The sequence below is a fragment of the Sciurus carolinensis genome, chromosome X (genome assembly GCF_902686445.1).
Source record: "Sciurus carolinensis chromosome X, mSciCar1.2, whole genome shotgun sequence".
Taxonomy (NCBI): Eukaryota; Metazoa; Chordata; class Mammalia; order Rodentia; family Sciuridae; genus Sciurus; species Sciurus carolinensis.
The window spans coordinates 92381898-92396621 of NC_062232.1; the positions used below are offsets into that span (position 1 = coordinate 92381898).

The following is a 14724-nucleotide window of genomic DNA, read 5'->3' on the forward strand; positions in this document are numbered from 1 at the left end:
GGTGGCTATTATATCCCCAGTATTAAAACTGTCTTTTTAAATCTACACTTTTATCTGAGAATGAACCCATTGGCCTTGCCAAGATATGGGAAATCACTAGTCACAAGCATGTCCACATGTGAGTCAGTTTCTACCTGCGGGCTACAGATCTTAATATATTGGCTCTTCTACAACTTCCAGGTTTTTTTCTCACTATCTTCTGAAACTCTTTCACCCAGTAACTTTAGAAGCAGTATATAAATACATGTTCCATATATGCCTCTCTATATTATCTGCATATGTGTAAATGTTTATATATGTTCTCCAGGTCCCTACCTCCAGAGAATCAATCTCAAGCTATCTGTAAATAAAGGATTTTATTTTGTCACCAACATTCAACACACATTTTGGAAATAAGTTTTTAATAATTTAACTGCCATGCACTGCATGGTTGAAAAAAGGCAGACACTTCCCAATACTTTCCCAGAGTTCCCTGATGGAATGAAATCCAAAGATGGACATAGAGAAATGAGAAAATGTAGACATGCACAGGCAAAAGTAGATTGCTTACAAGTTAAAAGAGCTCCTTTATTTAGAACCTAGGTAAAAATATATTCATATACACATTTTTGCTTTTGGATTCTATGGGGGAAAATCTGGAAGAGTGCTATTTGTTATGGATTCTGGAGTCGATTCATATAAATGTCAACTAAAAGAAGCAGTAGGAAATAATGCAAATAGGATCTGATGAATTCTGTGTGTTCTCAGACTGGGAAACCCATTGTAGAAAGGCTGTCACATTTCATTTTGAGAGGGAATGAAAGTGGCATTACTGTTTGATCTTTATTTTCCTTTATTCTTCCTAATTAAACATCCTTAGCTCTCTGGTGGTTTGGAAATGCTTGGGATGGGGTGGATGTCTTCTCTCTCTTTGGTGTCTCTCACTTTCTACCTTGGAACCAAGCAATCACTATTCTCACCTTTTATTTATATATAATCCAAATCCTCTTATTTCTTTCTTCTCTTTATACAGTTCATTTTTCCCCCTTTGCAACAAGGTATGTCAAAACCATTTCAATCTCCCATACTACCTTATTAAACTTATCAAAAAATACAGGATAATTATTGTGCTATTTTTCCAATTTTCATCACCTTTTGCAATTTTTGGAAATACATGTATAGAAAAGTGCAGTAAATATAAACATACAATCCAATGAAGATAAATGAGCATAATTTACCACACAGGTTAAAAGAAAGAACACTGCCAGCGCCCTACTGAACTTGACTTTATTTAAAAATTTGATATTTTATCATGCATTTTGGAATTAGTTTGGATATTTTAGATACATTGCATTAACATAATATTTATCTTGATTACTTAGTTTTTAGGTTCCCCCTTAAATTGTATGCCTGTTCTACCCCAGTAACCCCTCAACAACTCCTTTTCTTTTCCTCTGGAGGGAACCACTAATTATTGTTTATTGAGTATCTATGGTGAGTCAGTTGTGCGCTCTCTCTCTCTCTCTCTCTCTCCCCGCCCCCTCCACACACTCCAGTTAGAGGAAGCAAAGTCAGGATTCAAACTTCGGTCTTTCTGATTCTAAACCCTAAAGCCTTCATATAATTCTCTTTTTTTCCTTTAGCTTTTGCTAAGTAGCTCCTTCCTTTTTGAGATGAATTGCTTCTGGGATTCCTTCTTAGACAATTTTCTGACAGGGAATAGGGAGGAGGAGGAATAGTTGTAGCAGAGAAAAGAGAAAGGAATAAAAAGGTTAAGGCAGACACCAGGGCTGACACCCCTCTTTGAGGCTTCTATCCTATTTGAATAGGTTTAAATTTGAAAGTGGTTAGCAAGAGCTCTCTTTCATTCACCAATTTGGCTGGGTGTATACACAATGTCACGAAACAATAGAAGGCAGACAAGCCAGCATGCCATGTAACTACCCTCATGCCACAGAGTGCTCTGGGAAGATGGTATTTGTGCCCTGTCTCCTCCCTTAGTTGGTGCCCTTCAGCTATGTGGTAAAATTGCCAAGCCTGGCTCTGTACAGTCTTGGCTCACTGGCTTTTCTCAATGATTATTCCTGTCCTTGCCCTTGTACTTATCTTTAGCTCCTTGGCTCTGCCAGCCTTTCCTGTCAGAATGGAAAGGGACAAGCCCCAACAGGATGGCGGGTGAGGCAAGTAGGCTGATTATCTAGATTTACAGGGACTGAAAATATATGTAGGGAAATGGTTTCCTGGGAGTGAGGAATAAGATGCTAGTGGTGGTGGTGAGGGGCTAGTTTCCAAAAAGCAATGAAAGAGTCCTGTTTCTGAAATAGACAAGGGAAGAATACATGGAATCACCAGTCAGGCAGAATTAACACTGAGCTCTCAGACTGTAGATTCTCTTGCTTAGAGGCTAGACTGATCCCTAAAACTAAAATGCAGTTACATATAAGTTGGGTATAAGTAGCCCCAGGAATAGTGACTGAAGAGCTGTCTGGGCAGTAAGTTAGACATGTCATTAACACTCTGGGTTCAAATTTTCTTGACTAGAATGGGACAGAAAAAGAAGGGTCAATTTGGCATCTGCTTTTCTTCCAAACTTTGATGGAGACCAAATTGATTAAATGCTCATTCAATTAACCCTGACCTTCTCATTCTAATTCCAACATTTCAGTTCAACTCAAAATCAAGTCTTTTGTTTTTGATTTGATGTTTCTTCTGAAATACTGCTCACTGAAAATAACCCCAGTCTACCAAAAAAGTCCTAACAATAATTCAGATCTTCCTTAATAACTGTATTTCTACAGTTATTTTCAAATCATTTTACAATACAAGAACTCACATGATTCTCCTGATAATCCTAAGACATGATGGCCAGGTATGACTAGTCTCCTTTTAATCAACAAAGATATAGAATTTCAGAAAGGGTGTGATTTGCTCAAAAGGTATAAACTATCTCTACTCCATGGATGATAGCTTCCCGAATTTGCTCACAGAATCTATTCCAAGATTCCCTTAGGGTTAGTATATGACACATTGGCCACTGTGATTGTTTAGTGGTTCATTATCTGTCTTGTGTTCTCTAACTCATAATTCACATACTCCCTCATTTTTTTATATTGAGATACTCTAAGCTTTTCTTCATTCCAGTCCAAAGATACCCTATTTTCTCTTTACACATACAAGGAGTTTTTCTGGAAGACCATCCAAGTGAAACCAAGGTGGTTTCAGCTTACTTCAGAACAGAGCCAAGAGACAGACCCTGTGGTTTTCACATATCCATTCCAAAGAGTCTTTGGATAGGGTGTAAAGATTGCTTTGGCTAATTGTTTCTGCTCAGTAGAAAAACTCTGGTCTGTTTCCCCAAACCCATTCATTAGGAAAGGAAGAACTGAGAGCCCATAAGCAGTTCCTCATGCTTTGGTCATTGGGTTGTTTCTTAGGACAAATTCAATCATAGGCTGTAAGATACTGTAACTCAGAAGATGATACTTGAATTTTAAATCTGTTTCCTACAGAGTCTTGTATAGTATACACTTATGAATCTTAAATAAGGGGGGGAAGTAAGACTATTTCCTACTGTAAAACAAATGTGTGTACCCAATCCTACAATATTTTGACACAGATGATTTTCCTTTAAGAAAAGGATAACTATCAGGAGGTTAGTATTGCCAGGGTTGTTTTCTCAGGCTTGACAATGCTGTCAATGTTTATTTCCTGTGGAAGTTGGTTCTGTTCAGAATATGTTTTTGATGGAGCAAGCCTGTGTGACCTGAAGCAGATCACTCAACTTTTTGTGTGCCTCAGCTTCTCTGTCTGCAAAATGGGGATAATAGAACCTGCCTTATAAAGTTGCTGTAAAGACTAAATTAGTCTGGAAGACTACACTGATAATAAGAACTATAGAAGTATTTTGAAATAAAAAAGGTTTGAAATTTACATTTATGCTGATTCCTGAAATAAAAATAATCTTCTTAGTGACAGGGTATTTGTCTTACTCTTTTTCCTCATAGTACCTAGAACTTCTAGATACTCCAAACAAACTTTGGAAATTTGATTGTATTTAAACATAAGTCCCAGGTAAGGCAGGCTGATGAGACTCCTGCTGTAGGAAGGCACACCATATCCATACACTATCGGGTGCTCAGTGGCCTCCACTACACAGCTTGCTCCAACCATTTCCTAAGGGACTCTCCACTGGTGATAGAAAAGTTGTCTTCCATCTAGGGAAGTTCTTGCAGTTAAACTTGACAAGAGTTGCAGTTTTAGAAAGAATCAGGTGGGGGAGGGTGATAAGGAAGTTTTTATTTTCCCATAGATCTGCCAAGGGCACCATTTCCCCTTGGAGTGACAGTAGAGAGTTGATGGAATGTCTAGGCCAAAGCACTGGAAACAAAGGCACTTAATTACTTCTGGTGCTGGGTTCAATGCAGCACAAAGAGAATGACACAGATACCACACCTCCCCAAATCTCTGACCTAGAGTTGGAGGAAGAAGGAAGCTTAGAAGCAAAGACCATCCAAAAGAGACCTTTGCATTCACCACACTGGATCTTCCATACCCTGCTTTATGCCAGGCAGGCAGTGCAAAGAATGCCTGCCAGGAAGTGAGATGAGTTGAGTTCTGGCTCTTGAATTCTAAATAGTTGTGGAATATTGGGAAGACTCTAAGATTCTGAGCCTCTTTGTATCTTAGTTCCCTGATCCAGAAGCAAACCTGGATAATTATGCTATTCCAACCTAATTCATGGTGCTATTATGAGGGACAGCTGTGGTGCAGGAAATGCTTTGCAAAGTGCACAACACTTAATTCATGTGAAGGATTGTTATCTTGAACTTCTGTCAGCAAGAGAAGAAAGGTATTCTACTGTCTAATGTAATAGCCATTAGTCATATGTTGCTATTGAACATTAGAAATGTGCCTAGCCAGAAGGTTGGAGATATAGCTCAGTTGGTAGAGTGCTTGCCTCACATGCACAAGGCCCTGGGTTCAATCCCCAGCACCACAAAAAAATAAATAAATAAAAGAAATGTGCCTAGTCAGAATTGAGATGTGGCATTGAGTGTAAAATACATCTCAATTTCAAAGAATGTAAATATCTCATTAATTATGCATTGAAATGATAATATTTTGAAGGTATTGCTACATAAAACACATCAAAATTTAGTCTGTTCCTTTTAACTTTTAAAAATGTGGTTACTGGAAAATTTTAAATTATATATGTGGCTTTTGTTTGTGGCTCACATTGTATTTCTGTTGAGCAGAGCTGAGCTAGTCAGTCACATGCAGGAAAGTCAGAAGAGTCAGGCTGTGCAGGTTCAGAAATGAAGGAACCTGGGATAAATTCTCTCATGGACCCCTACTGTTTTGTGTGCCTTGACCTCCCATTTTAAAGGCTGAATATGTTGGTAGAGAAGCCACTCTTCCTTGGACGTTTACAAACAGGGAAGATTTGACTTTGCAGAAATAGGCGCACATGTGTTGGGGGAAGGGAGACAGAGAGCACTGGGTTGCTACAGTGGCTTACTGTTGAAGAATAGCAAACTAATTATCACATTACAATTCTCTCAGCCTACCATGGCGGGTAATTAGCTTCCATGGGGACTCCTTAAAAAAAAAGAAGAAAAGATTCCTTCCCAGCAACTAGCTATTTTGTCCTTTTAATTCAATTCACTTCAATTGGTGGAAAAATTACATGAAGGGAAAATTAACACTTTAAAGGCTGAAATGAAAGCAAAAACATACACTAGAAATGTCTTCCTCTAGTTCTGAAGCAAGGCTTATTTTTGCCTATCACAATGCCGAGTCCTGGGTTAATTGAAATGTGGCACCATGCAAACTTTCTTCAAATATCCCGTAGGACTATCCTGGGTTCAGATTTTATCTACTTAACTACAGTTAGTTCCCTGGCCTACTTTAAAGACGGATAGGGCTAATTTGACTTGGGTTCTGAGAGTCCAAGAGCTCTGCTCAGTGAGAATGATCTCCTTACAGGAATATTATATGGACAATCAAATCCCTTTTTTTTTTTCCAAATCCCTTCTTAACTCAAATTTAGGGCTTAGTAACAGATATTCCATTTGGGGCAAACTCAACATTAGCAGGAGTGGGGATTGAACTTGAAGGGAATAAAGTAGAAGGATTTTGATTTATTCATAGGGCGGAACAGGAAAGAGACAACTTAAGGACTATGAACTAAGGAAGGAAATTATCATGCAAATTACCGACCAAATAGCATCAATTTACTAAACCTCAAGTCAAACTGAACTCAGATATTAGTTGAACTATAAATCAGACCAAATATATACACATACATATATGTGTATATATATATATATATATATATATATATATATACACATATACCTCCTAGCAAACTTGTTCAAACCAGAATCAAACCTATATATTTTCTAATGAACTGGGACATAAAAACATTCCCTTAACTGAACCTTAACTGAGCTAATGTTTCATTTGGTTTGAATCCTTGCTAAAGAGGAACATATTTGGATTTCTTTTACCTTTGAAGGAAGGTAGTTAAAATTCCATGGAAATGGCCTATCTCCTACAACCTTTAGTTTCTCAGTTTGAATGAAGGTATGTGCATCTGTTCATGAGTTCCAGATCTAAGATAGACTAATACAAGATAGAAACAGGGTGGTACTACCTACTATGTCCTAGAAAAGAACAAAGACTTTCAGTTACACCCAACACTACTTACTCTTTGACTAAATGTATATCAACCTTCTATGTCCCTTGGTAACTCAGTTCAGAAAACTCAACAGTTTATGAAATGGTTCTTTCTTCTTAAATCTCAAATAATATCTGTCAGAGAAAATTATGCCAACTGAAAACTACAGATTGTTTATAGCTCATTATTCTCTTTATCTGATTCTAATGCTGTGAAAGCTGTTATAAATCTATAAATTATAAATATAAATAACTGATATTCTCCAGTTCCATCCATTTACCTGCAAAGTGTCAAAATGCATTCTGCTGTCATATATAACTAATTAGAACAAATAAATAAATAACTGATAATAATGAAAAACTATTCTTATCTATAAACATGCAAATTCTGTCTTATCCTAAGAGTATACCAAATCTCAGAGAAGAAAAGAAATTTTCCCCAAATCACAAAGCTAGGAAGTGATATGGCTGGGCCTTTTTAGATGTCTCCGTCCCCTCTTCCATATCCTGTCTACCACCTTCCCCGATTTGACCTCCCCACTTGGAATAGTCCTGTGTTACTGTTTTGCCTGAGATCAATTTTGCTCCTCTGGAATGTTCATTGAGTGGATACAATGGACTTGGCTCTAAACAAACTGCCATGGAATGGACATAGTCATTTAATATGGATCATCCTATTCTTTGGGGGTGAAATCATGCAGAGGTTATAGACAAATCAATAAAGGTGAGCTCAGATATTTTAGAAATTGTCATGAAATTTGCTCTAGATTAGGGTTTGGCTTCATTTATGTCCATGAACTATCTGCAATGAAGATTCCAATTCTCTCTACAGAGAACACCACTTTACTTTGGTGGTAGGGGATAGAAGTCGTTTGTAAATCTGATACCTGCCAAGAGAAACACCCCCCCATACACATTTATTATTCTATTTTCCTGGTGAGTTTGAATAAATTCTCATTTCTTTTCTTTAGCAAGGGAGTTCTGAAGGAGCAAGAGCATATCTTGGTTACCTGGGCCTGGACTGCTATCTACCATAATTCTTCAATTTGACAAATATTTGTGAAGTCCTAATGTATTTCTGTTCTGTCTCTGTCAGTGAGGTGCATATTTTGTAGAAGAGAAGTTCTACATGCTGGAGATCAATGATTTCACATGTTTAAATGGTTTCAATACAGATGGTTGTGTTCATTTGTGCTGGGTAACAAATTGTATGCAGTCTGCCTAGAGAATCTATTTAATTCAAGCTGATACACCCTAGATATTTCCAACTAATAGGTTATACAGCAGTTTTAAAAAATAGGTCCACAAATTCTGCAATACCCCCTTTGAAGAGGTGGATGCTAATTCATTTCCCCTTGAATGTAGATTAAACTTAGTAGTTACTTCTAATTACTAGAATAAAGTAGAAGTGACAGTGTTTGCTTTGAAGATTAGATAATAAAAGGCACTACATCTTTGTTCATTTTCTTGAAACTTTCACCAATAAGCCATTTTAGAAGTGGGTCCTACAGCCCCAATGGAGCCTTCAGATGATTGCATCCCTTCCCAATACCCTAACCACAACAATATGAGAGACCCTGACCCATAGTCACCCAGCTAAGCTACTCCAGAATTCCTAACCTACAGAAACTGTGAGATAATAAAAGCTTATTTTAAGCCACTAAGTCTTGGGGTAATTTGTTTCACAGCAAGATATAAATACAGTTAGAAATCTCTAGAAATAGCTATTGCTGTTTCTGAAAAATGATTAGCTAAGCAATTATTGCCAGACTCATAAATCTTGAGCAAATGTTTTAAAGTTCTTTTTTATTTCTGTAAGTCTCTGCTTAGAAATTGTCCAAATAATTTATTCCTCATCCAAGTGTTAAAACCTGAGGCTTAATAGTTTCAGCAATATGAATGTGCTTAGATAGATTCATGTGCCCTTTTGCACAGTTGAACAAGATGTCAAGACACACCTATTTTTATTCCTTCAGTAAACATTACCTAAATGCTTACTATGCTGGGTGAAACAGGTCATTTTGTGCATATATTCACTCAGTGACATTACGTGAGCATTTACTAGGGGGCACACACTGTGCTCAGCACTGAGGAGACAAAAATGAATGTGACACCTTGCTCTTGAGGAGCTCAATATGTAGTTAGGAAATCAGACGAACACAAACTTTACAATACAGGGTGGTGAATATTATCCCAGAAATATAAATGGCATGCAATGATATTGCAGAAAATGGAAAAACTATTTCTATGTGAGGTCATGAATAGGAATTTTCAAGGGTGGAGAGTTATAAAGATAACATTCCAGGTGTGCGGGAAGAATGTGCAAAGACATGGAAATATGAAAAGCCTGGAATGTCCTTTTACACTTTAGTTTCTGTTGCTTAAGAACAAAGAGATTGCTGGTGATACACATAATCCTAGCAGTGTGGGGCAGCAGGACAGGCTATTTTAGTAGGAAAAGGCATTTCAAAGCCAACAGGCCACTCAGGCTGCCCCAAATTTAAGGACTTTTGTGTAGCCAGGTGTAGTGGTGCATGCCTGTAATCCCAGTACTTTGGGAGGTTGAGGCAGGAAGATTACAAGTTCAAAGCCAGCTTCAGCAACTTGGTGAGACCTTGTCTCTAAATAAAATATAAGAAAAAGGGCTGGTATGTGACCCAGTGGTTAAGTGCTTCTGGGTTCAATCCCAAGTGCCAAATAAATATATAAATAAAGGGTCCTTGTGGTTCCTCAAGTCTCTCAGGATAGAAGAATTCTCATGATGAGTACTGAACCTTGGGAGGACAAGTGTGTAAGTCTTCTGGAACACATGATTTCCTCAGTGTGAAGAACTCATATTATCTGTGTATGAGTCTACTAATCTTCTGAACTTGGACTTCTGTGACTTTTTATTTTTAATAACATCTGTTATAAAAGAATGGAAAACATTTCCTTTAGATCAGTGCCACTCAAACTGCAGGTCTAAGACAAGTTTAAGAGTTTCTGCCAGAATGTAAATCAGCACACTGCTGCCTTCCTCAATGAAATAATGCTCTGGGGGAAAAAGTCAGCTGATCTAAATGGTTTGCTTAGTGGCATAGTTAATTTACATTTGGCACAAGCACATAATCTCATCACAGACTGACTGATAACAAACAGCTCATGGGTTGGCAGTGATCCGTAGACCACAATTTCAGATTACTCACAATCCACTAAATAAAATGCTTATGACAAATTTCTTCACATGCTTTCAGAACCTAGTCTATATTGTCTTTTCCTATTGTGAGAGTGGTGCAATCTTGTCTTCCTTTTTTTTAAAAATATGTAAATATGTATTGTATACCAGTATCCCTTTCTGTTATGACATCTAATTAGTTCAGAGTCAAATTTGAAGTGCAAGTGCATCAGCTAAGTTGGTATTTTGAGTGTCGATTTTTGCATTTTTGTCCTTGACTCTGATTTTTAATTCCAGATTTATGTTTGCCTTGATTATTTCATTGAATGTGTTTTTGCCAGATGATATTGAAAATGATGATGATAATGATAACCATGACAATAAGCATTAGAGCAAGCATGGTAAATAGGCCAGATTTCTGGTCTGCATCCATTATGAGTGGAATGAGGGTTGTGACTGTGCCTCCATGACTCCAAACAAGTTTGACAGTGTTACTCCTTAAAAAGATAACATTGATATTCATGGACACACAGCGGTGATCATGAGGAATTCATTCCTCTGCATGCAGAGGGTATTAGCCTCCATAAATGAAGTCAGCGTGCACAGTTAGGAGAAGAGCACTCACCGTCTTGGTCGTTACCTGAGTCAGCTGGAGACTTGCTTCGGCGCATAGGGCCAGGGCTCTTGGCAGAACTCTTCTGAGGTGTTGGGGACGCCTTTGGACCAGCTGTGGCTGATGGATTTCCCTTCATGACTCGGCATTCTGGGGCAGAATGACACAGAGAACTTAGCAGAAGGTAGAACGCAGGCTCAGCATATTACCAGCCTTTGGCAAATGGAATAAACACTACAGGCCAAAGCACTTAAGTGGTTCAGGTGTACAAGGCAGTCTTCATTGTTTCTAGGAATTACAGTCCTGGGGAGTGAGGCATGTAAAACTTTCAAAGTCACCTGGGCTAAACTAGGTGTTCAAGTTTCTAGATTATGGAATAATGACAGGAGTTTAGAAGCAGGTCAAATAGGCAATAATTCAGTTATTTGAGGATGACTTGGTCATGTCTCAGAATAGTACCTTTGGATATAATGCTTAATTAATTTCCTTGGAGTAGAGGTTATAGCTACACAGATGAAACATCCATGAATAATTTAAAGGAGGGATAAGCAGCTACAAGTTATTGTCTATTACAAACCACACAGTGTGATGGCCTATTATATGAATAAGTCCCACCACCACCACCATCTTACATTTATAGAGCTCCTTTTGGTTTTCAGTGCAAGTTATCATAATCCCTTATATTGGTTTAATGAATAAATGGGTCATCAGTTACTGCCACTTGTAACTTCAGAAGGCTCACGGGTTTAGAGGAGAGTCTGCCAAATATCCCTGTATTTACCCCAGCTCAATCTGACACATATGTAGCACTCTTTCTGGGCAGGTCACTTAACTTCCCCTGTTGTAGTAAACTTGGGCACTGATAGTGCTGATTTACTAGGAGGATCATTTTCTTCATTTTTCTGATTGAAGTAGAAAGCACTTAAGCCACTTGCTTAGGACCACAAAGTAAGAAACTAGCAGAATAAGGACTAGGCTCCTGGGTCCCAGTCTAGTGCTTTTTGCACTACAGTTTTCCCAACTTCATGCTACGATATGAAAAGTGGAATCAAACAGTTGGGTAGAGGATAGTCTTTTATTTATACACCTCCTTGTTTTCTGCTATTTCAAAGTATACCAAGATGTAAATTTACCATAAAGATTTGGGGAGCTATTCTGGTAAATTGAACTTATTAGGAAACTGAATTGAATGGAAAGCTCATTTTTGTCTGCTTCACTTCTTGCTTTGGTTGATGAACTTTAGTGATCACTGCCCAGAACTAGAAATGTAGAAAGGCATAGGAAACTGGACCTAGCCTGGAATTGTTTAGCTATTTTATGATCATTTGCCTCCTCTCAAAGGAAGAACACCAGAAATACTATGTTTTTAGGGTCCTTGTCACTTGAGTTGTTTATAAAATCTATATTAGTAAAACTGCCTTTGCTTTTTTAATATTTTACTCCTCTTAAGTGGAAAACATGTTTTAAATGTATCTTTTCATCAAGATTATATCCTAACCCTGTTGCTGAGTGAGCTAATTCACCTTTATCTTACACCCAGATCTTAGCAAAAGGAGATATATGTTCAGCTCTTTCCTGAGGTGATTCTTCTGGAATCCTGAATCACAAAGTAAAGAGAATGGTACAGCAAGCCCAAAGGTGGGGAAATGATCTGACACTAAGAATACCATGGGAAAATCTTTCTAAACTGGGACCATTAACATGGGCCAAATAGCTGGAGATTGTTAACTAGAAAAGAAAGTGTTCCAATTTCTTCCTCCAAATTTTCCTTCCTATAGTCTAATGGTATCTGTTAGCCCATATGAAAATATGCATTTCCAGAAATATGGTCACTATCATGGCAGATGGTGACTCTTATTGAGTTTGGAGGCTGGATTTCTGGGACATCCAGTCAACCTTTGACTTAGTGGCCCATGTATTCAAATATATAGGAGAAAGACTAAAAATATCTGCCCTTGAAAGGTCATACTTGGATGTTCTGCAGGCCAACACAAACCCATGGAAATCCTAAGGAATAGCAGTAAGGAGAAAAACAAGGCAATAAAACTCAATGACTAAAAACCAAAGCAAACAAATAAAAAAATGCAATGGTTGTGCTTACCATTTTCATCCAGCGAGAAGTCATCCTGAGCATAGCGAAATTTTTCAGGACCACAGGCAATAAAAACATCATCATCACCAAAGAAATCATGAAGACAGGTTACCTATGGAGAAAACAGAAACACTGGATTTGTATTTGGTGTTCTTGTGACAATGAACATCATACCATGTTGGCAGTGGGGAAGTCTTCACAAGGAAGGCCATTATCTCTTTCAACCAGGGAGCTCCTTTTCCTCAAAACACTCACCACACTCATAGTCTGCACCATGATCCACAGTAAGTAAAGATTGAGTGCTATTGCCTTTCCATGTTTCATGTATAGTAGTCTTGTTTCCATAGCATTCAGGATGAGATTGGAAACATATCTAAATGGAATGGCCCACTGAAGTAAAGTCAGTTGGAAGATGGTCCTACAAATGTCACTTTTTCTTAGACTTTCAAATACAAACTATTCTTGACTCAATTCTGGGGCCAGGGATCTAGGCCAAGGAACAGGAGAAATATTTTCTATAATCTGGAGCTGACCCAGAAGTTGAAATCCCTCTGTTCATGTACATGAGTTCTAGAAGAACACCACTTCTTAACTACTTTGTACACACAGAAATTGAACCTTGATTAAAATGAGCCTAGAACCTGGTAGTGGCCAGAATATCATTCCTTACTGAGAAACTAAGAAGGGAAAACTGCTGACCACTTGAAACTTCATCAAGAGCAATGTGTCCCATAGGCTTGAGTCTTTCTTGGTAAAGCCATGTTCCCAGGACCTTTCTGCCCTCTAGCACCCTATGCATTGCTGCTTCTTCACAATACAGTCTCCCCAGCCCCCTTTCTGCACAAATAAATGAGGGTCCCTGGGAAAGTATGTTGCTCCCTGCAGTCTCCCCACTTCTCGGCTTTCCTAATTACATCTGATAATTAGTCCAGCACATCAGGGAAACCCCATGAGAAGCTATAGAGTCAAAACATGCTTATCCAAATCCTTAGCTTGTAAGTGTTCAAAGCCTCTAATTGTTCTAAGCTTCCCATTCAAGCTGCCAGCAATGGCTTTCCAAAGACATAGTGCTCACAAACTAACAACAGCTTGCTGGGTGCAGAGAGCAATATGTTACATTTGAAAACTGTTTATATTAATAACATCACCCCCACCCAAGGTCTATTCAGTCCCTGTTCTCCCAGCCAAGATGATTGCAAGCTTTACACAAAGGGAGAAATGCTTAAAGATTATCCCCATTGTCTCAGCCTTCCAATCATCTATGAGATGCTCAGAGAAAGGAAAGACTCTTGGAGGACTGCCAGGGTCACTTCCATTAAGCATCTTCCCAGTCCTGAGTCCCAACCTCATCAAATAAACTAACACCCTTCTTCAACCCATTTGTCTCTCACCTATTCATTCCACAATCATGTAATGACAATCAAAGTTATCATTGATTAAATGCTTACTCTGTGACAGGCACTCTGCTTCCAAATCTGTCATCATATTTTACCCTCACAACAAATCCTTAGAGGTTGGTATTATTGTCATCACTATTTTAGAAATGAGAAACCTGAGACCCAGAGACAATAAGAAAATTGCCCAGAAGGAAAGCAACAAATCCAAACAAAGATAGATCTATCTGACTTCAAAGCCTGTGTTTTAAACCACTCAGCAATACAAAACACATATGGTTTGGGCACTGGGGAGACAAATGTAAGACTAAGACCATGACCTCATGAAGCTCATGGTCTGATGGCATGAGATACATTGAAACAGCATTTCATTTTAGTGCACCTTAGTGCTAGGATGGGAGAATCCGTAGGTGCTGTGAGAGTGATTTGACAACCACATCCAAGCAACCCAGTCTCTGGCTGACACTGTTAGTTTAATAGGCACTCTGTATATTGTCCATATAGCAAATCCAATAATAAAGGCTACATGGCTTTGAGTCCTGCTACAGACCTCCAGCCAATGTTTTAGACCTTGGTTCAATAAGATCTGGAGATCCTAACTTTGATGCACCTGTGTCTCTACATTTTTTACCCGCTGCTACCTTCTTAACCCTGAAGGTCTCTGCCATGTCTCTTTGCTCAAGGCTGCCCTTGATCCTGAGTAGCTGCTTTTAATTTTGGTCATGAGTAAGGGAAGCCTCACCCTTGGGTGTCCCTCTGATAGTAGTCTCTAGGAATTGTGTACTTTGTTTCACAACCTGCCTGCCTGTGCCTT

General features: G+C 38.5%; 1 protein-coding gene across 3 annotated transcripts in view; it reads right to left on the reverse strand.

Annotated features, from left to right (window-relative positions):
- The window catches only part of Dcx (doublecortin), a 100914-nt gene that overhangs the window by 15250 nt on the left and 70940 nt on the right, over nt 1–14724 (reverse strand). For 2 of the 3 annotated variants that reach the window (XM_047536573.1, XM_047536572.1), the window contains exons 3-4: nt 12526–12628; nt 10452–10574 (exon numbers count right to left, since the gene is read on the reverse strand). In XM_047536573.1, the coding sequence (XP_047392529.1) occupies nt 10452–10574; nt 12526–12628 (226 nt within the window). Of the gene's footprint in view, nt 1–10436; nt 10575–12525; nt 12629–14724 lie in introns of all 3 variants that reach the window. The other variant, XM_047536571.1, reaches the window with a different exon arrangement.